This window comes from Zalophus californianus, chromosome 10 (assembly GCF_009762305.2).
Source record: "Zalophus californianus isolate mZalCal1 chromosome 10, mZalCal1.pri.v2, whole genome shotgun sequence".
NCBI classification, from domain to species: domain Eukaryota; kingdom Metazoa; phylum Chordata; class Mammalia; order Carnivora; family Otariidae; genus Zalophus; species Zalophus californianus.
This window is the reverse complement of record NC_045604.1, coordinates 107,480,342-107,504,844: the sequence shown is the minus strand read 5'-3', so window position 1 is coordinate 107,504,844 and position 24,503 is coordinate 107,480,342. Positions and strand designations below refer to the sequence as shown.

Here is a 24,503-nt window from a genome sequence, read left to right as displayed (position 1 = left end):
ATCTCTCCCTCCACCAATGCCAGGCTCTCTTGATTACTGTGGCCATATAGTAAGTCTCAGCATCATGAGCAGTGATTCCTCCCATTTTTTGATGTTGTTGTTGTTGTTGAAATTGTTTTAGGTATTCTAGCTCCTTTGCCTTTCCATACAAATTAAGAATTAGCTTATCTATGTTTATGTAATATTTGCTGGGCTTTTGTAATACATGACTTAAACCTATCCATCAATATGTGGAAAATCTGTATCTTTCCTAAGTCAGGTCTTTCAATCTATGAATGCAATGTGTGTTTATTTAGGTTTTCTTTGATTCTTTTCACCAACATTTAGTTCTCAGCACAGGAAGGCCATATAGGTTTGTTAAATATACATTTAAAGTATTTCACTTTCTTTGTGTGATTATAATTGTTACTGTGTTTTTACTGTGCTTTGACATATTCTTGTTATTATATAGAAACAGGGTTGATTTTTCTGTTGATCTTGTTTCCTACAACCTAGCTTAGCTCGTTTATTAGAATCAGAGGTGTTCTTTTTTATATTCCTTAAGATTTTCTACATTAACAATTATGTCACCTGAACTAGAAATAGGGACACTCTTATTTTTATTTTTCCAATCTTATGTCTCTATTTCTTTGTTTTGTCTTATTCCATTAGCTATGATTTCTAGTAAGATGTTAAATAAGAGTGGTGAGGGTACACATTTAGTCTTGTTCCTGATGTTAAGGGCAAGCATTCAGTCTTTTACCATTTAAATATTTATATATATATATATAAATATCTATTTATAGTGAACACTGTATATATTTAACTGTGATGTTTTGATTTGTGTATACATTGTGAAGTGATTATGACAAATGAATTAACATATCTGTCACCACCCAGAGTTTCTTTGTGTATGTGTGTATTTTTTTTTTTAGATATTTATTTATTTATTTGACAGAGAGAGCAAGAGAGGGAACACAAGCAGGGGGAGTGGGAGAGGGAGAAGCAGGCTCCCTGCTGAGCAGGGAGCCCGATGCAGGGCTTGATTCTAGGACCCTGGGATCATGACCTGAGCCAAACTCAGAGCTTAATGACTGAGCCACCCAGGCAGCCCGATGTGTGTGTGTATTAAAACATGTAAAATCTACTTTTAAATTTCAAATATATAGTACATTATTAATAATTATAATCACCAGATGCACCTGGGTGGCTCAGTCGTTAAGCGTCTGCCTTCAGCTCAGGTCATGATCCCAGGGTCCTGGGATCGAGCCCCGCATCGGGCTCCCTGCTCGGCGGGAAGCCTGCTTCTCCCTCTCCCACTCCCCCTGCTTGTGTTCCCTCTCTCGCTGTGTCTCTCTCTGTCAAATAAATAAATAAAATCTTTAAAAAAATAATTATACTCACCATGCAGTATATTCAGTCTCCAGAACTTTTTCATCTCATTCCCCAAATTTTGTACCATTTGATTTCTATCTGCCATTTGCCTCTAATAACTACCATTCTAGGATTTGTTACTGAGCTTGACTTTATTTTTCTAGATTCCACTTATAATTGAGATCGTGCAAATCCTGTCCTTCTGTGTCTGGTTTAGTCCCTTTAGAGTGTTGTCCATGTTGTCCAGGTTCATCCATGCTTAAAATGGCAAGATTTCCTTCCTTTTTAAGGCTTAGTAATATTCATTTTCTCTATCCTTTCATCTTTCCCTTTACATTTGAAGTAATTATTGATAAGGATTTCCTATTGTCATTTTGTTAGTCCAGGTGTTTCATAAGTCAACTTTTCCTCCTTCTCATCTTTCTTTGTGATTTCATGGGTTGGTTTTTTGTTTTTTGTTTTTCACAGTGATATGCTTTGATTTTTTTTCTCTTTATCTTTTCTGTATCTACTCTATGTTTTTGCTTTGCAGTTACCAGGAGGCTTACATAACATATCTCCTAGATATAGCAGTCTGCTTTAAGCTGATAAGAACTTAACTTTGTTTACATCCAAACTCAATGCTTTTATTCCTTCTCCACCAATTTTATGTTTTTGATGTCACAATTTACATATTTCTATATTGTATATTTAACAAATTATTTTAGCTGTAGTTTTTAAAATTATTTGTGTTTTAAGCTTTCACTAGACTTATAAGTAATTTGTACATCACCAGTTTACAATATCACTGTGTCTGAATGTATACATTTATATTTACCAGTGAGATTTATACTTTCATGTGATTTCATGTTCCTAGTAAGTGCCCTTTTTGTTTTTCAGCTTGAAGGACCCCCTTTAGTATTTCTTGTAAGGCAGGCTTAGTGGTAATGAATTCTGTCTGCTTTTGTTTGTCTGGAAACGTCTTTATTTCCCTCTCATTTCTGAAAGCCTTGTTTTTCTCGGTAAGGTATTCTTAGTTGGTATTTTTTTCAGCACTTCAAATAAATCACTGGGGCACCTGGGTGGCTCGGTGGTTGGGCATCTGCCTTCAGCTTGGGTCATGATCCCAGGGTCCTGGGATGAGCCCCACATCGGGCTCCCTGCTCGGCGGGAAGCCTGCTTCTCCCTCTCCCACTCCCCCTGGTTGTGTTTCCTCTCTCACTGTGTCTCTCTCTGCCAAATAAATAAATAAATAAATAAATAAATAAAATCTTTAAAAGAAATAAATCACCCACTGTCTTCTGCCTTTCACCATTTCTGCTGAGGAATCCACTGACAGCCCACGATGTTCCCTTGTATGTGATGAGCTCCTTTTCTCTTGTTGCTTTCAAGATGTTTTTCTTTGGGTTTAATTTTTGAGTTTTATTATAATGTCTCTTGGAGAAGTCTTTTCGGATTCAGTGTTATTGGGGACTTTAAGCTTCATGTCCCAAGATGTCCATACATTTCCCTAGGTTTGAGAAGTTTTCAGCCATTGTTTCTTTCAGTAAACATTCTGTCCACTTCTCTCCTCACCTACTGGGACTCCCATAATATGAATATTGTTTCAGTTGTTGGTGTCCTATAAGTCCTGTAGGTTTTCTTCCCAATTCTTTTCATTTTTGTACCTCACTCTGACTGGATAATTTAAAATAATCAGGAGGGCATGATTGGTTCAGGCAGTTGGGGGCCACAACTTCAGCCACTGCATGATCCTTGGCAGCAAGAGCAGTGGAGGGTTCTTTGTGGCTGCAGTGGCTGTTGGGGTCTTCAGCAGCACCACCAGATCCAGTGCCAGGAGGCTGGGGAAGGAGAATGGTGGCAAGAGCTGGTGCTACGCACACACTCATCAGTAGGGGCTGAAAGCAGGCTCATGCCCAAAACAGAGCTAGTGCCAGTGGTGGGGACTGTCCGACTGTGGGCACACAGGGAGCCTTGAGTGTCTGGGCTGTCTGTGTGCACTCACGTGGCTTCCGGGCTAGCCAGTAGTGCATGCACAGCAGTGGGGGTTCGTGAGTGGAGTTCAGGCCGGCCATGTGAAGGTGTACAGCTTCAGGGTTTAGCTGTGGTCTCATGTAGCACTGCAGTCCAGTGACAGGAGTCAGTCCTGGCCTCAGGCACCTGAAAGCTGCTGGAGCCTGGGCTGATGTTGTACGTATGCTGAGTTACAGAGGCCAAACTGGCTGGTGGTGTAGATTCTGGGGCTCACAGTGTTGGTGGTGGCACTGGCTGAGGCAACTCCAGTGAGTACAGATGGGACACAGCAGGACTGAGGCAGCTGGAGTCTGCAATTGTGAAAACCTGTGAGACTATCAGCAGCAAAATCTTAGAGGGTGCACAGTGCTGTACTGGCTGTTGGTTCCTCAGCAGCAAAGGCTGCTAGGGTCTTCTGCAGAGCAGGACACAGAGAAACATGGTCACTCCTGCCACTTGACTGATACTGGTAGTCCTGCCCTTCTTTGTTCCTAGCTGTGTCTAGATGTCAGCCATGCCAGTCTCTGGGAGGTTTGAAACCAGAACAGGTCATTTGTGCCGTGTTCTGAAGGACTAGGGCTAATAGTTGCTCATCCTTCTGCTGTTCCCCAGGAAGGGGAACTGTCTCAGTCACGGAGTGTCCTCTTGGTGCTGAGCAGTGCTGGCCTGGGTCATGGGTAATGCGGACAAAATGAAGTTATTTTCCTTACTTTTTTTTGTGCAGATATTCTCTGGAGTTTTCTCCACTGTGTTGCTGAAGCTTCTTCAATGGACTCCTAAGCTCTTGGGCCTGTTTTTCTTTGTGGATAGCTGTCTAATTGTTCTTTGTGGGGTGACAGAGGCTGGAGTGTCCTGTTCCATCATCTTAGTGACATAATATCAGTCTTTCCTCACTGAGGTGATGTTAACTGTAGGGTATTTAGATGCTCATTATTAAGTGGAGGAACTTTCCTTCTCTTCCTAGTTTGTGAGTTTTTATCATGAAATGGTGTTGGAAGTATCCATTTTATTTTTTATTTTGAGGAGGGCACGTGCTGTGGTGAGCACTGGGTGTTATAGTTAACTAATGAATCACTGAACACTGCATCAAGGACTAATTATGTACTCTACAGTGACTAACTGAACATAATAAAAAAAGTAAAAAGCTATATGGGAAAAAATAAAAATAAAACACACATATGACAAAAAATTTTTTTTAATTTAAATTAAATTTAATTAACATGTTCTGTATTATTAGTGTCACAGGTAGAATTCAGTGATTCATCAGTTACATACAACACCCAGTGCTCATTACTTCATTACTAAATGCCCATCATCCAGTTACCCCATTCCTTTAGCCACCTCCCTGGCAGCAACTTTCAGTTTGTTCCCTACAGTTAAGTGTGTCTTGTGGTTTGCCTCCCTCTCTGTTGTCATCTTATTTTATTTTTCCTTCCCTTCTCCTATGTTCATCTGTTTTGTTTCTTAAATTCCACATAGGAGTGAAATCATATGATAATTGGCTTTCTCTGGTTAACTTATTTCGCTTAGCATGATACCCTCTAGTTCCATCCATGTTGTTGCAAATGGCAAGATATCATTCTTTTTAATGGCTAAGTAATATTCCATTATATATATATATATATATATATATACCATGTCTTAGGTTATCTGTTCATCTGTCAATGGACATCTGGGCTCTTTCCATATTTTAGCAATTGTGGACATTGCTGCTATAATCACTGGGGTGTATGTGCCCCTTAAAATCACTATGTTTGTATCCTTCTGATAAAATACCTAGTAGTCCAATTGCTGGGTTGTAGGGTAGCCCTATTTTTAAGTTTTTGAGGAACCTCCATACTGTTTTCCAGAGTGGCTGCACCAGTTTGCATTTCCACCAAGAGTGTATGAGGGTTCCCTTTCTCTGCATCGTGGCCAACATCTGTTTTTCCCTGAGTTGTTAACTTTAGCCACGGAGATATCCATTTTAAAACAAAATATAGTTTTGGAAAATGGAAGAAATATTCAAACTGGTTGGCTTGCTAGGCCAGTCCAAAGATGATATATTGAAGAGAGAATTGTTTCTCTTTTTCCTTATGTCCCTTTGGGGAAAATACAGGGACAAGAGACTTCCATGTTACTGTATCATTTCTTCACAAGAGCAACTAGATTCCTCATCTTTTTAGTGTTAACTACAATTTTTTAAAAAAAATCTCCGTATCAAGACATCCATTTCTCATGCTGTGGATATATGTAAAGGCAGAACTGGTCTGAGGCAACATACAGTTTTCCAGCCTATCTGGCTGCCTTCTACCAATCCAATTCTACTCTGCACAGCTTAGGAGAATGCCCTAGGTGTTAATCCTCTGTATTCCCCTGGAGGAGTAGTTTCCCTGCCAAATTTTCCCATACCACATTTATGTTGAAAAGAGATGGAATATAAAGGCTGGAAAACACATCAGGTGGCTGGATGTGTCCTCAGCCTTGCCAGAGGCTAGGCATTTGGGATAAGTATCTATTAATCACCTACCGTAGGGCCTACTCCTAAGTTGATAATCACTAAATATTTGTTGAATAATTTCTGCCTGTTTAACAAAGTTTCCACAACCTTTGAGACCTCCAAAACTTATGTAAGGCAAATTGTGTTTTTCTTTGATTCTAGCCTCTTGGTCCGGTGGGATTTATGAAAAGTGCAATCTCTATATCTGAGGATGAAGAATGGAAGAGAATGCGAACATTGCTGTCTCCAGCCTTCACTAGCGGAAAGCTCAAGGAGGTAAGAAAAGAGTGATCTTCAATGAGAAAGTTAAGGAATGCATCTGGGGGCAGGTAGGAAATAAAATCACAGTCCGTCTCTAAAGGGTAGGCTGCTGATTTTGGGCTTCGTAAAAATGGTCTTTTCATGTCCTACAAGAGACATGATAAGATTTGTTATTACAACTCACTGCTCCATGCTTGTGAAAGCCATGTCATCCTAGGACTTGATTCTCAGATTTAACTTCAGGTGGTGTTGTATTTTGTGTGTAGATGTTCTCCATCATTGGCCAGTACGGAGATGTGCTGGTGAGGAACCTGAGGAAGGAGGCAGAGAAAGGCAAGCCCATCAACTTGAAAGAGTAAGTAGGAGTGCCGCTGCTGGGTTTCTGACCCTGTCACAACACTTTCCAGCTGCTGCCACAGAGCCAAATTCCCACTCTTGAGTTACTCAGTGAACAAGCTGAGGTAGTTGTATGATGTTACAACCCCAATGGGCCAGCCAAGAAGAGGTAACTCACCTAAAAAGGCAGAGCAGCCAGGAGAGAAAGGGTCTTCTTTTGTGTACATGAGGGAGGATTAATTCATCTGCTTAGTTGTCACCTTGGATATTCTGGAAGACAGAAATACATTATTTGAAAAGAAGACACATAACTGTACCAAATCTTTGAATGTAGAGAGTATGGAATGATGGGAGGGGAAGGCACTTGGTACATACTGGTGTGGGGGGGAGGAACATTAACATGTGGAACTTGGAACAACTTAACCCCCTTCCTGATTTGTTGAGGATATTAGCAAAACACTAAATATTAATTCTTATGACCAACTGTTCTTTCAATCTCAAAAGAGAGAAGGCCCTGCTCATGGGATGGGTAAGGTGACCATTTTTTTTTTTTTTCCCTACCTGGAATATATTTTAATTATGTAGGATGAACAGATGTACATTGGGACTGTCCTAGGAAACTAGTGGCATATGATCACTTAGCTATGGCATCCCCTAAGTCAATTCTGGTGTAATTTAATATCTTTTTTTACACTAGGAACAGTCTTGTTCTTATATTTTATGGAAATGAGTGAGTCCAAAGGATAATCTCAGATTGACGGAGATGAGACAGAGTGGGTCTTTCAGGAGCCTTAGCAGGGATGTAGAGAAGAAGGGATGGTGTTCTTGGCAGCACAGAACAGGGTGTTGGTGTTTTATCATGTGCTGAAGAGGAATCAGCTCTAAGCATAGATCCTGTGGTGAGAGGAGATCCCAATCAATTTCACCTACTTGGCCCTGAGGAAGGGTTAATTATTCCACCATTTGTCCTTCTCAGACACAGTGCTAATCCACCTTCTACTGCCCATACTCAAAACACGCTACTGTAATATGTCCAGCTCTTGGTCTCTAACCCTCCATGACTGAGCTCCTTGTGCTCAGAGGTGTGTCTAACATGTTGCAGTGTCCCCATGACCCCTAGCGCAAGGCCAGCTGCATCAGTGGCACCTCCTGAGCACCTCGTGAATGAGTGTGATGGCATATAGACTCTTCGGATGATGTAGCAGGTGGTTCTGAAAGTGTGGCTCTTGTCTTGCCTGGTCATTGAAATCTATATGTACTTCCTGTGTCATGTGTTTGATAAGAACAGTAAAAAGGTATCGCTTTTAATTATCTACATCTTTCTTTCTCTACTAAGCATCTTCGGGGCCTACAGCATGGATGTGATTACCAGCACATCGTTTGGAGTGAACATTGATTCCCTCAACAACCCACAGGATCCCTTTGTGGAAAATACTAAGAAGCTCTTAAAATTTGATTTCCTTAATCCATTTCTCTTCTCATTATGTACGTACAGTACTAGCTTTCTCTTTTTCCTTCCTTCCTTCTTCCCTCACTTCTTCCCTTCCTACCTTTCTACAACAATTTTACTGAGATATAACTTCATATAACATATATGTCCCCCTTTTTTAAATTTATTTTTTATTATGTTATGTTAGTCACCATACAGTACATCATTAGTTTTTGAGGTAGTGTTCCATGATTCATTGTTTGTGTATAACACCAGTGCTCCATGCAATACATGCCCTCCTTAATACTCATCATGTGAAATAAGTCAAGCAGAGAAAGTCAATTATCATATGGTTTCACTTATTTGTGGAACATAAAGAATAGCACGGAGGGCATTAGGAGAAGGAAGGGAAAAATGAAGAGGGGGAAATCAGAGGGGGAGACAAACCACGACAGACTATGTCCTCCTTTTAAAATGTACAATTCAATTTTTACAGTCTGACTGTTCATTGTCCAAGGAATGGATAATGAAAATGTGGTATGTATATACCATGGAATCTTATTCGGCCATAAAAATGGAAGGAAATTCTGTATTTGGACAACATGGATGGATCCTGAGGGCATTATTAAATGAAATGAGTGAGACAGGGAAAGACAAATATTGTTTGACTTCAATTACACGTGGAATAAAAAAACAATACAAGAAACAAAGTCATACAAAAAGGAGATCGGATGTGGTTATCAGAGGCAGGGATTGGGGGATGGGACTTGAATGAAGGTGAGCAAAGGTACGTACTTTTAGTTATAAGATAGAGGAGTACTGGACTGGTAAATACAACATGATGACTATAGTTAACACCACTGTATGATGTATTTGTAAATTGTCATCATAGTGGCAGAAAATTTTGTTTTTATAACTGTACGAGATGATGCATGTTAACTAATCTTATTGTGGTAATCATTTTTATATATGTATGTCAAGTATATGCAGTACACCTTATCTTATATAATACTGTATGTCTCTTATAACTCAAGGAAACTGAAAACTCTGCTTGGTGCATTCAAAGATATGTGTAACTTTTACTGCACTCAATTGTTGGAATATTGTTGTCAACACAGAAATCCTGTACTTCTTTAGTATCACTACCTACTTTCCTTAGACCTAAGCAACCACTAATCTGCTTTCTGTCTGATAGATTTGCCTCTTCTGGACTCTTCATACAGATAGAATCATATAACATGTGATCTTTGTGGCTGCCTTCCTTCCTTAGCGTAACGTTTTCAAGGTTCATCCATGTTGCATCATGCATCAGAACTTTCTTTTTATGGCAGAACAATATTCCACTGTATGGACTTATTGCATTTTGTTTATCCTTCCATCTTTTGAGGGACATTTGGGTTGTTTCCAACTCTTGGCTATTGTGAATAGTACTGCTATCCACATTCATGCACAAGTTTTTGTTTGAATACCTGTTTTTAATTCTTCTGGGTGTGTATTCTGAGATGGAATTGTGAAGTAACTTTGCTGTTTGTACAATGCTTTGCATTGTAACTTGCTATGTTGCTAAGGTATAGTGTGTTTAATTTAATAAGGAACTGCCCAACTGTTTTCCACAATAATGACATCATTTTACATTCCCACCAGTTAAACATGAGGGTTCTGGTTTCTGCTTATCCTTGCCAACAGTTGGTCTACATTTGTCTATCTTTTTGATGATGGCCATCTTAATGAGTGTGAAGGGTATCCCATTGTGGTTTTGTTTTGCATTTGCAATGACTAGTGAGGTTGAGCAACTTTTTATATGCTTGTCGCCTATTTCATAACTTCTTTTTTAAATTTAATTTTTTATTTAAATTCAATTATCCAAGGTATAGTGCATCATTTGTTTTTGATATAATATTCAGTGATTCATTAGTTGAGTATATCACCCAATTCTAATCATATGAGGTGCCCTCTTTAATGCCCATCACCCAGTTACCCCATCCCCCCACCCACATTCCTTTCCACAACCCTCAGTTTGTTTCTTGAAGTGAAGAGTCTCATATGGTTTGTCTCCTTCTCTGAATTCTTTCCATTCAGTTCCCCCCCACCCCTGTTGTTCTCTGTACTATTTCTTACGTTCCACATTCGAGTGAAACCGTATGATAATTGTGTTTCTCTGATTGACTTATTTCACTTAGCATAATACCCTCCAGTTCCATCCATGTCAATGTAAATGGTAGATATTCATCCTTTCTGATGGCTGAGTAATAGTCCATTGGATATATGAACCACATCTTCTTTATCCATTCATCTGTTGAAGGTCATCTTGGCTCCTTCCACAGTTTGGCTATTGTGGACATTGCTGCTTTGAACATTGGGGTGCATAACTTCTTTAGCTAAATATGTATTCAAATTCTTGCCCATTTCTGGTTCAGCTGTTTCTCTGTTTTTGAGTTCAAAGAGTTGTCTGCATCTTCTAGATAAAAGACCCTTAAGATATATGATTTGAAAATTTTTTCTCTCATTCTATAGGTGTCTTTTCACTTTCTTCATAGTGTTCTTTGTAGCACAAAATTTTAAATTTTGACGATGTACGATTTATGTATTTTTCCATTTTTATCTGTGATTTTAGTGTCATATTTAAGAATGTATTCTAATTTCTGAGGTCATGTGACTTGTCCCAGTAACATTTATTCAAAAGACTATTTTTATTCCATTGAATGGTATTGGAAACCTTCTCAAAATTCAGTTGACCATAAACACATGGGTATAATTTTGAGCTCCAAATTCAATTCCATTGATCTATATGTCTCTCCTTATGCCTGGACCACACTGTCTTGATCATTATAGCTTTGTGGTAATTTTTGAAACTGGAAGTTAGAGTTCTACAATTGTATTCTTTTTTTTCCCCCCCAAGATTGTTTTGGTCATTCTGGGTCCCTTCCATTCCATATGAATTTTATTTTATTTTATTTTATTTATTTTTTTAAAGATTTTATTGATTTATTTGACAGACAAGATCAGGCGCGTTCAGGGTGGTATGGCCGTAGACAGAGAGACACAGTGAGAGAGGGAACACAAGCAGGGGTCGTGGGAGAGGGAAGAAGACTTCCCGCTGAGCAGGGAGCCCGATGCGGGGCTCCATCCCAGCACCCTGGGATCAGGACCTGAGCCGAAGGCAGATGCTTAACGACTGAGCCACCCAGGCGCCCCTCCATATGAATTTTAATTTCAGTGTGTCAATTTCTACACAGAAGGCAGCTAGGATTCCTATAGGGAGTACATTCATCTGTAGATCAGTTTGAGGAGTATCGCCATCTTGACAATATTAAGTTCTAATCCATGATCATTGGATGTTTTTCCATTTACATAAATCTTTAATTTATTTCAACAATATTTGTGGTTTTCAGAGTATAAGCACTTCCTTTGTTAAAGCTATTCCTAAGTATTCTGTTCTTCTTGATGTTACTGTAAAGGAGTTATATTCCTAATTTCACTTTTGGATTTTTTTTATCACAGTGTATGAAATATAATTGATTTTATTGAGACTCTAGTCCAAAAATAAAAGGCTAAGAGATCCAGGAATGCAATCTTGTTCCTTTGGTCACTCTAAAGATGTGGCAGGAGACACTGATCTGGCTGTTCTAGGGGTGGCCCATATGTGTGACTTGCTCCGACTCAGCCACTTCAAGTAAAGGTCATAAAGGGAATAACTCCTGATACGAATGAATCCTGGTATCTTTTAATCCTCAGGTTGGTAGACCACATTAGAATTGCCCCAGGGAAATTTTTCATTTTCACTGATATTTCCATTGCTTTTTTTCCCTTATAGTACTGTTTCCATTCCTTGCCCCAGTTTTTGAAATGCTAAATATCTGGCTATTTCCAAAACGTGTTACTGATTTTTTCACAAAATCTGTACAAAGGATGAAGGAAAGTCGCCTCAAAGATAAACAAAAGGTAAATCTGGTGGTGGTTCCATGTGCATGTTCACTTTTGATCTGTTATTGAACTGTATACATCTGATGTACACAGTTCTAAGTAGGTTTTTATGGTAGGTAGAGAACTATAGGGTTTAGAGCAGGAGACTTCTAACATTTTAGAGAGAATGAAGAAGGTGGAGGTCAGGGAAGGAGATAAGAAGATGAGTCAGAGAGACAATGTTTAAAATTAAAGAATAAGCTTGCCAACGAGTATGTCACTGCATAATCTTCAATGAGAGAAAAACTACCACTTCCTTTCAATAAATTGTCAAAACTTAAAAATTACTGCGTAAAATATTTTTCCTGGTAGTATGATTTTGCCAGATCTTACAGTGACAAAGAATCCCTTCATTCTAAGCCTCTTTTCTTACATGTTCTCCAGTGGAAATTCCCCTCAGGTACCTGGTTATGTTAAACTTGAGGCTATCATAATGTGGAGTGGGCAGGTGTCTTCTTTGGACACTGAGGCTGCAAGCTGGCTGAGTAGGCTTTGCCTTCCTGAGACCTGGCGGCCAGCACTAGGTCGTGTGTGGGACAAGGAGACAGGGCTGGTACCGCAGGATGTCTATGAAGATTGTGCAGAGTTCTGGGAGGATGGGGCACTGGAAGATGCTGACATGGAAGCTGCCCGTGGACTCTGCAGAGGCCAGGGAATTGGTCTATATGACCATTCATTAAGAATTAAGGCTGGAAAAACAAAAGGACTGAAGTCAGGGACTTTCTCCTGAGCTAGTAGGTATGACAGGAGAAGGAGCAGGCAACCCTTGGGCCAGGAAGCTGTGTTCAAAAGCCAGAGAAGCTGAGGATCAGAGAGAGCAAGAACCAAAAAGCAAAGAGACATAATGGCTGGATTCCTGTCAGGGAAATATCATGCTCTCCAAGATCTGTAGCTGGACATCTTTGTTCGCTGATGACTCTGGAAACACTAAACTTCTGGATGTGAAGGGGCCATATTCTCAGGAAAGAAGTTAGGTACTGCATCCCTGTTTTATTTCTGACTTCACAAGTGACTTTTTGTCATTGAAATGTCTCTTTCTGTTCCCAGCACCGAGTGGATTTTCTTCAGCTGATGATTAACTCCCAGAATTCCAAAGAAGTAAACACCCATAAAAGTAAGCAAGGAGAGCTTCAGATGGCTCTTGATGGGGTGGCTCAGAGACAGGGGGTGGTTCTGAGATATGGAGGAAGATTTTTAGCAGATGGAATATCAGAAAATCAAAGAAAGACACATGTTCAGATACAAATGGTAGCCAGAGAATTTTCCAGAAGAACACAGCCACAGTTTTTTCATGGCTTGACGGGCAATGATAGACAAAGCTGTCAGTGGTCTGCCACATGGGAGCTTGTTTCCAATGTCAGTCCTCCAGCCTAATTCAGACCCATTTAATCAGACCCTCAGCCTAGAAATTCACATCAAGGCTCATCACATCAGGAGGCACCTGGCCCCAGTATTGGCAACCTTCTTTTGGAACACTTAGTTAAACTTGTGTTCACTGGCTTAATCTACTCCCAAGTTTTTTTTTCCTTTTGTAATTAAGAAGTAACTAGTGCAGGATGCCTTTGCGACTGTGTACATATGGTGTTTGTCTTTAAACCATCACCTACTACTTTTACCATCCATGGATGGTATTTGATTAAAACTATTATTACTATGATGGTTGCAAAATGATGGCTTTCTACTTCTACCATTTCTTCTACATTTGGAGTGATAGTCCATTGTTGAGGTGGGCTTTCCATTCATCATCATTATTATATTTGTTTATTTATATATGTCAGTATGATCTTAATATAACTTAGTCTCTTACATCATTTTTTAAAATTTAGATTGTCAATTCTTTCAGATTTGTCCTTTAGAAGCCCTTTTAAGTGGGCTCCTGTGTCCTTTTTCTTTTCTTTCTTCTTCTTTATGGGTTCTATAGACTTTATTTCTTTAAAAATTTTTAAAAGATTTTATTTCTTTATTTGACACAGAGAGACACGTGAGAGAGGGAACACAAGCAAGGGGAGTGCGAGAGGGAGAAGCAGGCTTCCCACTGAACAGGGAATCTGATGCGGGGCTCAATCCCAGGACCCTGGGATCATGACCTGAGCTGAAGGCAGACGCTTAACGACTGAGCCACCCAGGCACCCCTAGACTTTATTTTTTTATAGCAGTTTTATGTTAGCTGCAAAATTGAGTGAAAGACACAGAGACTTATCCCATATTCCTTCTGCCCCACCTACATACAGCATCTCCCACTATCAAAATCCCTCACGATGTGGTAATTGTTTTACATTCAATGCCCCTACAATGACAGATTATTACCACTCCAAATCAATAGTTTACATTACAGTTCACCCTTGGTGTTGTACATGCTATGGGTTTAGACATACGTAGAATTATGTGTATCCACCATTACAGCACATAGAGGATTCTGTATCCTTTGCCCATTCATTTTCTGAGCATTTCCTTGCATTCTGGTATGAGACATTCCAGGTTTCTCTTCTGTTTCCCCTGGTGAGCCCTGGAATCATCCACTTCTCCGAGAAACTCTGTTTCCTTTTAGTGAGAAATGGTGTTTAGAAAACAAAATCTGGGATGTAGGAGTGCTCGTTGCTACAAGGGTTTCTTTGTTTCTATTTCCTCTCAGTGGGCCAAACAAAGAACATCAAATATATTTACACAGGACTGATGAAGACAAATATTTCTATATCCATAACCAGTGATGTAATTATGGTCTCTGCATCTGAAAGAAAAAGGGAGTCTTGATTTATAGTTGTTTCTATGACCAAAATATTCTCATTGTGGTCAATTTCAAGCTCTCTATGGTTTGACAACCATCTCACAAAATTCTTGAATATATAACAGTTGATTCTAGAGAAAAACAATGGGCTTACTCTATCACACCACTAGTATATAATATATATATAACATATATATATATATATATTATATACGACTGTGTCTCCTTTTATTCTATGTAACCATCTCTCTATCGTTCTAGTTCTACTACTTTCTGTGATGAAGGAAATATTCTATCTATGCTTGGCTCTGTACAGAACCACTACAAACATGTGGTTATTGGGCACTTGACATGTGGCTAGTGTCACTGAAGATCTGAATCTTATATTCTATTTAATATAACTAAGTAAAAGAAACATAAATAGCCACATCTGGCAAGTGGCTACCTTATTGGACAGCACAGCTCTAAAGTTTGATTATCATGGGGTTCATGGTAATCGAGAGCAAGAATTTGATAGTTGAATTGATCCACAGCAGCCTCACAGAAAGTATGACTGGGAAATCAGAACTCTATAGACCTTTCTTACACTTTTTAATTGTCTTTAGTTGTGAATTATGTGTTTGTGGCAGAGGCCATGTTCATTTCAGTGCTCTACGTATCCAAATGTCCTGATACAGTTCTGATCAAAGAGATTAGAGCATGACCACGCTGTGTTTCTGCCAGGAGAAAATCAGAGGTGCCAACTTATATTCAGAGTGGGGCCGTGCACTAAGGAAGGTGACCGATTCAGGCCATGATTGAATAGGCATTGCTAATTCCATTCACTGCATTCAGTTTGTCTGTATTTCTTGCCAGCCAGTACCCTGCTATTGACACATTCTTTCTTCTGCTCCTTTAATGGCATGGATTATCCTAGGTCTATCCCCACTCTTCTCACGTTGTCTGTGTCATAGTTTCTGTACATATTGGAGATCATCCACTTGAGAAGTTGTGTGCCAGGTCTTCTATTAGCTGAGACCTCAGAAAGGTATAATCTGTGCTTCTCAAGGTAGGTTGTTCACACAAATCACCACATCTCATGAAAGGTCAGATTTTGATTCGATATTTTAAGGTGAAGTTTGAGATTCTGCATTTCTAATAAGCTCCCAGATGCTGCGGATCCCACACTTTGAGCAGCAAGAGTTCATCTGTAGCCCAATTGTGTTCTCTTAAGTTCCTGCAGATATTTTTAGATGAAAGAGCATTCATTCTTCCTGATAATTGAGCCTTAGCATTGCAAACTCTCTAAAGAAATTTAAGTTCTGTTTTAGCTGGGGAGGATTTAAATTTTCCTGAGGGAGAATGCTATCCCATGTGACTTAGGACGGAAGTCATTGTCAGATTCTCCAAAGGACATACAGAAAACTCTATGTGCATTAGACAGAAATGCTAGCTCCTGAAATTACCTCTCTGTGTTGGTGGGGGTGGTGGCATAAGCAGGAGCAGATGGCCAAGAATAGTATAGACCATGGCAATAACCAGAGCAAGACAACTTCTTGCTTTTCTGTCTCTGTAGGTAGACATCAGAGTGCAAACCACTGTGAGTTTGATTCTGAACTGCTTTTACATTTTCCCCCAAGGGAATTGGGAGTTTCCAATAAATTTCTCATCATCTAAACTGTGATGTTTTCTATTCACCTGCTCTAGCTAAAATGTCTTTGCTTCTTTTAGCTCTCTCTGATCTGGAGCTTGTGGCCCAATCTATTATCTTTATTTTTGCTGGCTACGAGACCACTAGCACTTCTCTTTCCTTCCTTGTGTATGAACTGGCCACTCACCCTGATGTCCAGCAGAAACTGCAGGAGGAGATTGATGCGACTTTCCCCAATAAGGTGAGCGGTACCTACCTGAAGAGGGAGCCAGGATAGGCTTGGTTATGTCTCAGTAACAGATTAGCCCTCAAACCAAGTGGGTTTTCGTTAAAAGGTTTACTTGTAACTCACATTAGCATGTCCAACATGGGGATGAGCCTCTGCTTCATATAGTTATTCGGTGATACTGGGGAAAGAGGCTCTACTTTCTTATACCTGCATTATCTGGAACTTGGGACTAATTGTTGGCTGGGGAACAAGGAACTAGAGTGTCGCTCACTTGCTTTTCAAATGTTTGGCCCCGAACTGACATACATCTCACCAGTTCACAGCCGATTTGCAAAATAGTTTCCCCTAAGTTCCCATGGGCTGGGAACTATGGGGGTCTTCATGGTTATTGGGTGGGCAGTGAGTGTCTCTGCCACATACCCTATGAAATGGCAACCCTATTATCTCCATGTAACAACTCAGGAAACTGAGCCACAGAGAGACATCATAACGTTTTAAATTATCATATAACTAGTGGTGAAGAAGCCAAGCTAGGAGCCAGGGTGCCTGGATCCTGATCGACCTCTAACCTCTACAATGTTGGCTCTTGAATATAACACCAGGGCTCCTGGGTGGCTCTGTCAGTTAAGGGTCTTCCTTTGGATTGGATCATGATCCCAGGGTCCTGGGATCGAGTCCCACATAGGGCTCCCTGCTTAGGGGGGAGTCTGCACCCCCCGCACCCGACCCCTGCTTGTGATTTCTCTCTCTCTCTCTCTCTGTCTCTCTCTCTCTCCCTCTCTCAAATAAATAAAAAATATGTATATGACACGAAATGATAGGCACATATTGACCACACTGTTTACCAATCCCTGCCCAACCTGGAGTTCCCTACTTATGAATTGACCTGGCCTCTGGGTCTGGAGTGGCTTATTTGGCAAACAGTGAAACCCTGAAGCAACAACAAGGAGACCCTTCCAGCAACAGAGGGTGGACTGAGAGTAGGGTTCTGATCCTCCATAGAACGTTCCATAGAACCGAAATTGTGTGTCCACATTTGGTAGCATCCAATCCTGCCCTTCTCTTGCCCTATTTGGGTTGAAAGGAAGTAGGGTCTCCCCCAGTTATTTATACTTTTTATATAATAGAGTTTTTCTCTCTAAATACTGTAAATGTAATTGAAAGGTAGGGAGTAGGATATTTCCACTAGAAGAGTTTATGTGAAAGAGGGGATATTTTCTGTTGCACATTCTGCTTCCATGGTGCTGGTGTGTGACTCCTGTTTTGAAAGGGAAGAGTGACTTCACCATGTTTCACTTAAGACTAAGCGTCATAGGGAAGGAAAAATAAAATAAGATAAAAACAGAGAGGGAGGGAAACCATAAAAGACTCTTAAGTGTAGGAAACAAACTGAGGGTTGCTGGAGAGGAGGGGAGGGGAAGGGGGGGATGGGGTAACTGGGTGATGGGCATCAAGGAGGGCACCGGATGTAATGAGCACTGGGTGTTATATGCCACTAATGAATCACTAAATTCTACCCCTGAAATTCATAATACACTATATGTTAACTAAATTGAATTTTTAAAAAAATTTTAAAAAGATTACAGTTCACAATCTATTAGTCCCTTTAGTTCACATGAGGAAGAAAAACCATACCTGGTATTGGGAAGGATTTCAGGCCCTGTTTAGGGGATTGTCCCTGCGATCTCCCCTGGTCATTACTATTGCACACATGTCAGTGGGCCATTGAGCAGGTCGAAAGACATGGTAGTCATTAAAATGTTCATAAACGCCCTTTACCAAAACAAATGATTCTTAGGTGTTCCTAACTCTTCGGTAGTAGTGTATAGAGTGAGTTAAATATTGATTCCAAATCTCAGTGTATCAAAATCTGTTTCTTTCCTTCCAGGCATTGCCCACTTATGATGCCCTTCTACAGATGGAGTATCTCGACATGGTGTTGAATGAGACTCTCAGATTATACACAATCGGTGGTAGACTTGAGAGGGTCTGTAAGAAAGATGTGGAAATCAGTGGTGTGTTCATTCCCAAAGGGACAGTGGTGATGGTGCCGGTCTTTACTCTTCACCGAGACCTGGATCTCTGGCCAGAACCCGAGGAGTTCCGTCCTGAAAGGTACAGGGAGCCCTGGAAAGGGGAACCCACCCTCATATTGAAGGATATTCTGATATTTCCTTAGTATAGATGACAAACATGTGGTTGTACAATTATTTGTTTGTACATCTTTTTATTTTTAGATGTATTTTTCTTATTACAAAATGATCATTGTTGTCAAAATTTTGCAAACTGTAGTTGAGAAAAAAGAAAATTAATGTCAGCACCAGTCACATACATCATTATTGATCGCGTGATATATGTCCTTGTGGATATTTTTCTACGCATACATAGATTACTAAAAGTTAGGATGGCATTGTATATTTTTTGAACTACTTACTTAATGTAACAGTAAGCTATAAAAACATACTGTATTTGTGTTTGTGATTATATGCGTATACCATAATATACTTAACCATTCTCTCATTTAAGAAAATGGGGCTTTTTTTTCCTTGAAGTTTTTCTGCTCTCTCTAGCTCTCTGAATTTACTCCTCACATTCTCACATTGCATTTTTGTAACTCTGGACCGCAGATTCTGATAGCTGTAGTGTGAGAGCAGAGGCCGTTGAGCTGAGTTCACATTGCCGGCAGGAGGAACAGCCTCCTGAGGACAGAGGTGCGCAAAGGTCCTGTGCTGTGTGTGGCTGCAGTCCTGTGTCAGCTCCCACCTCTCTCAGTATCAGGGGTTCATCCAAAGCAAGCTCATCTGCTCTCTAGCCGTCTGAGACATCCTCCTTGGAGGGGTCTTGAGCTTTCCGTTCTGATCATTCAGAGCAGAGTGTGGCTTTGGGTGCAGCTTGAATTCTGCTAAAGTCCTCGCTTTCCTGTTTATTGTATTGGTGAGCAAAATTTGGATGAACTTTTTAGGGATCTAGACGTTTAGCCCCTGCCCCTAACTCCCTGCTGGCCGAGCCCTTCTCCTGTTGCATGGTGTCCCTAGTGCTAGTAATGCATCTGCACATAGTACTTGCTGAAAGAACTCAAGAATGACCAAGTCCTCTGTTTTCTAGACCAGGGGACCTGATGGTGCCCATAAGCTCAGGAGTGCCCTCTCCTATAGCCTCTCAAGTGGAAACCACAGAGCACCCCTTGTACCTGTCTGTGATTCATTCCGCCATGAGAGGAAGTGCTTACCTAAGTGTGTCAGGGACTGTGCCAGGCAGTATGAAATCCATGTATTAAAAATGCCTATTATGGATAATTTTATTGAAGATTTTATTTATTTGAGAGAGAGAAACAGAGAGAGAGAGAGAGACACGGGGAGAGGGGTAGAAAGAGCACAAGTGGGGGGAGGGGCAGAGGACCAGAGAGAAGCAGACTCCCGGCTGAGCGGGGAGCTCAATGTGGGGCTTGATCCCAAGACCCTAAGATCATGACCTGAGCCAAAGGCAGACCCTTAACCAACTAAACCACCCAGGTGCCCCTACTGTGGAGAATTTTTGACATACGCACAAGCATATTCTATAGAGACAAGTCTATGAAATACTTTTAATGAATCTCTATGTGCCCATCACCTGCCCAACAACCACGAACCCATATCAGCTGCCCCATCCACACACCATTATAATTCCTTATCTGTTTTCCATATTACTTTAAGGCATATCATCTGTAAACGTTTCAGCATCTTCTCCATAAGATAATATTTTATTTTATTTTATTTTATTTTTTTGAAGATTTTATTTATTTGACAGAGAGAGACACAGTGAGAGAGGGAACACAAGCAGGGGGAGTAGCAGAGGGAGAGGGAGAAGCAGGCTTCCCGCTGAGCGGGGAGCCTGATGCCGGGCTCGATCCCAGGACCCTGGGATCATGACCTGAGCCGAAGGCAGACACTTAATGACTGAGCCACCCAGGTGCCCCCATAATATAACGAGTTTTAAATAATACCTCACCACAATGCCATTATCAATTTCCCCAAAAACACATGTTTCCTTGATATAAATATGGAGGAATGAATTTTGAATAAAGTGTAAGTCTAACCTTCAAGGATTTTATAGCTTTGTGGAACAGATAGACAAAAACTCAGTAAGTATAGTGATTATTCATATCCGTGAGTATGATTATAGTGGAGGAGCATCACGTGCCTATGTAAATCATCTGAAAATCTGATCTGTTTAATTTGTTGGGGGTGGTCCTAGCAGGGAGGGTAGGGAAGTATAGGGGGAAAATAACAATGTAAATCATGGGAGGCATTTCTCCTGCCTCCTTTTTCCATGGATAGATGACCAGTGTCAATCAGTGTAGGCAGAATGCTACCTTTCCTTCAATCAGGCTCACTTCTTGCTTGCCTGTCAGAGTGTGAACATCTCACCACCCTAAATATAATTCTAGTGTTTAAGATAAATCTTTTCAACAGCATTCATCTCTCATCTCTTCAGCAAGACTGAATGCTCCCATAGGGGAAGGGGTATCCAACGACGTGTAGCTTATAATTGTCACAGCAGATAAGCATAGCAGGACTTCAGTAACCAGCCCATCAAAGTTTCCTATGTACCCCTGGTTGAGAACCCTGAATATGTAGCTCTTGTGGTTTTTATGTTTCACTAACTTGTTTCCAACTTGTAATGTGGAACCAGGTTCAGTAAGAAGAACAAGGACAACATAAATCCTTATACATACCTGCCTTTTGGAACTGGACCCCGAAACTGTCTTGGGATGAGGTTTGCGATCATGAACATGAAACTTGCCCTGGTCAGAGTCCTGCAGAACTTCTCCTTCAAACCTTGTGAAGAAACACAGGTCAGAGAGAGAACTTTCTGCAAAAAGAATGTTTTATTGTTTGTTTTTTTTTCTTTGAAACTAAGAGATATGGAATAGGTGTCGTGTGTGTGTGGTGTGTGGGGGGGGCTCATTTATCTTTAGTACTTTGTTCTATCAGCCAGAGAATCTATTTAGAGCCATCTGTGACCTTGAAGGGAAGTTCAGCTCTTGAGTGCCACATCTGTGGTTTATGACCCCCCAATCATAAGGGTCATATAGTCAGTGCAGTTTATGTGACATCATTATGCACAGACCTATGATCTTGAGCAGTATTTTAAATTTCTTTCAAGTCCACTGAAAGGAAGGGAACATGTTGTGCATAGTCATGACGTGCAGTGATAACCATGACGTGACTTTTGAAGGATCCTCTTCTCCACCATAACTTACAAACACTCTAGTGACCGAGGTTCTCAAACCCTCATTGTACATGGGAATCAGTGGGTTTGTAAAAATCCGATGCCCAGGTCATCTCAGAAACTCTAATGTAATTCTCCCAGAGTGTGGCTTTTAAAAGTGCCCCCATGATTCTCAAGGGCAAGCAAGGTTGAGAATCAGTGGTGTGAAGCATGTCTGCCTGATGGGAGGGACTCCCAGGGTCCAGGCCATCCTGGCTACTTGGCTCCACCTTCTGCAAGCCTGGCTCCAGTCAGGCTGTGCTCCCATCCCATCCCAATCTGTCATCATGAATGGGTGTTTCCATGGCAGAGGTGACAAGATGTTTAGCAGTGTGGATGTCCACACAATAAAATGTGTCATAAACACTCAAGTTTCCACATATGAAAATTAACTCTGGCACTTTTTGGAATTGTTTGCCACAATGGCTAAGAACCTGTTTTAAATTTTAAACACTCATCCTTTTTTCTTAAAATTAAAAAAAAAACAACAACAACAAACAAACACCAGCCAATATGAGTGTGTCTCCAGCCTGGTACAGAGTAAGTATTCAATAGATGTTCTGTTGAAAGAGTGATGGATGAATGCTTCCATGCTCCGTTTTGACAGCTTACAGAGTAATTTTAAAGAATCAGAGATAGATGAATCTAAAAATAGTATTTATATGTTTGTAATGCATTATTGTCCTTCATGTATCTTGCCTGCTTTGCTTCTGTTGTTGGCAGGGTTTCATTTGTTGGTTCTCGTATGCTTAACTGTTGCAGATCCCCCTGAAATTAAATACTCAAGGGTTAATTAAACCAGAAAAACCCATTGTTCTCAAGATTGAGCCAAGAGATGGGAGTGTGAGTGGAGCCTGACTTTCTCTAAAGACTTCCCCTTTGTTCTTCAAGAAGCTGTATCCCAGATTACCAGAGACTTCAATTTTCTTTGTGAGTAAAACCCAGAAATGAAGATGGCCTTCATGTACTGCCCATGACGGATGACTAGGGATTCCGTACATTCATTTAGCTTTTTTGCTGTCTGTGTGGAGCATTATATATTGTGGAGAGTAAAGGAGGTGATACTAATTGCCAGAGATGTAGACTCAGCCTGCCTTGTTCACATACACTACCCCCAGTTAGTACCAACTACTCCCCTGAGCACAGATCAAGAATAAAACTTTCTCAACAATTTTATCAACAAACTTTAATGAAAACAAGAATTCGTGTCATGACTGTGGTAGTGACATTTATATCACATGTCTTATTTTGAATATTTTACGTTAAACAATACACTGAGCCAGTCAATCAACATCTCTTTACAAAAGTACTAACTGATGGTTTCGTGCACATTGACGGGGAATCCGTAGAACTGATGAGTGAGAGCCAATGACTGAGTATTTTGACCATATAGTTACTGAGTGGGTGGAGCTTGTTCAGAACTCCAATGTGATATGCAAAGATAGGTGGGAGTTGGGGCACCTGGGTGGCTCAGTCAGTTAAGCGTCTGCCTTCGGCTCAGGTCATGATCCCAAGGTCCTGGGATCGAGTCCCACATCAGACACTGTGCTCAGCAGGGAGTCTGCTTCTCCTTCTCCCTCTGTCACTCCTCCTGCTCATGCTCTCTCTCTCAAATAAATTAAAAAAAAAAAAGATAGGTGAAAGTTAATGCACTGTGACTTTGCCCATGGCTCAGAAAGTATGTTCATAGTTTAATTCTACAGGTTTTGGAACACATGTTTTTTATAACTCTCGATTGAGACACTTGTATTATATGATTTGTTTTCATCTCATCTGCCCTGCTGTTCTGGTAGGCAGGGAACATGCTTTCTCTTTGTGTTCCAGCCTCAGCTCCCAACTGTCCCGACACAATGAACATGGTTTCAGAGATAGTTGATTGGCCGGTTGACTGGACAGAAAGGCTAAAAGCATTTGTCATTTCAGCTGGTATCAGAAGCTGCACAGGATTCTTCCTTTTCCTCCCCTCCCCTCCCCACCCCTTCTTTCTCTTCTCCTCTCTTCCCTTCCTTTGCCCTCCTTCCTAGATAATTCAGTCCTAAAGACATAGGAGGGGCACAGCCAAGTGGGCAGCCCCACAGTGGGGGTCAGGGGTAGAGAAGGGAGTCACAGTGACTCCAGGTTAGAAACTGAGTAGGGTGAAGAGGGTGTCCACATGGAAGAGCAGCCTGGCATGGGTGTGGGAGCCCAAGCTTGGTGAGAAGGGGGCCCACACAGAGGGTTGGTCTGGCGGGAGCTCCTGGAGCCTGCCTACAATGTGAAGAACCCAAGTAGCATGGTGGGGGCATACATGAGTGTTAAGGGATGGAGTGAGGGTTAGTTACATGAAAGGGGATTGATCAAATAAGTAAATATATGAAAGCTACATGGTTTCAGGAGTTTCTCAATGTTGGAGAAGTGTCATGCTTTCCTATGGATACATGATAGATTGGTAGAGAGAGAGAGAAATGTGTGTGTGATGTCTTTGTGTAAAAACACATATCCCCTACCTCTATCCACAGACAGTTCTTAGAAACATGACATTGTAAGAGCAATGAGCATACGTTGTGCCCATTTTTGGCTTATAAATGTCATTTTTGACTGAAAGGAACTAGGGCTTTTCAGAGAAATGGCTGATTGAAGGCTGGGAGAGCACGTGATGAGCCTGGAGCATCTTGTGCTACAAAGTGATGGGGACACATCCACAGGACACAGAGCTACTGTGAGGGGTTTCACCCACCCATCAGGCACCATTTGGGCATCACGGTCACTAACGATAGGAAGAGATTATAACCCATTGACTAAAACTGGAAAATCGAGTACATACATGTGGAAATAAATACAGGGATAGATCACAATTGAAGAGGACAGTCACAGAGT

At 40.8% G+C, this 24,503-nt stretch overlaps 1 protein-coding gene across 1 annotated transcript in view; it reads left to right on the top strand.

Moving 5' to 3' along the window:
• The window catches only part of LOC113932025 (cytochrome P450 3A12), a 32,843-nt gene extending 10,025 nt beyond the window's left edge, over positions 1-22,818 (top strand). The window contains exons 5-13 of the mRNA XM_035722052.1: positions 5,987-6,100; positions 6,352-6,440; positions 7,758-7,906; positions 11,665-11,792; positions 12,861-12,927; positions 16,249-16,409; positions 18,286-18,512; positions 21,069-21,231; positions 22,410-22,818. Coding sequence (XP_035577945.1) covers positions 5,987-6,100; positions 6,352-6,440; positions 7,758-7,906; positions 11,665-11,792; positions 12,861-12,927; positions 16,249-16,409; positions 18,286-18,512; positions 21,069-21,231; positions 22,410-22,505 — 1,194 coding nt within the window. The 3' untranslated portion in view covers positions 22,506-22,818. The remainder of the gene's footprint in view (positions 1-5,986; positions 6,101-6,351; positions 6,441-7,757; positions 7,907-11,664; positions 11,793-12,860; positions 12,928-16,248; positions 16,410-18,285; positions 18,513-21,068; positions 21,232-22,409) is intronic.
• Positions 22,819-24,503: the final 1,685 nt, after the last annotated feature.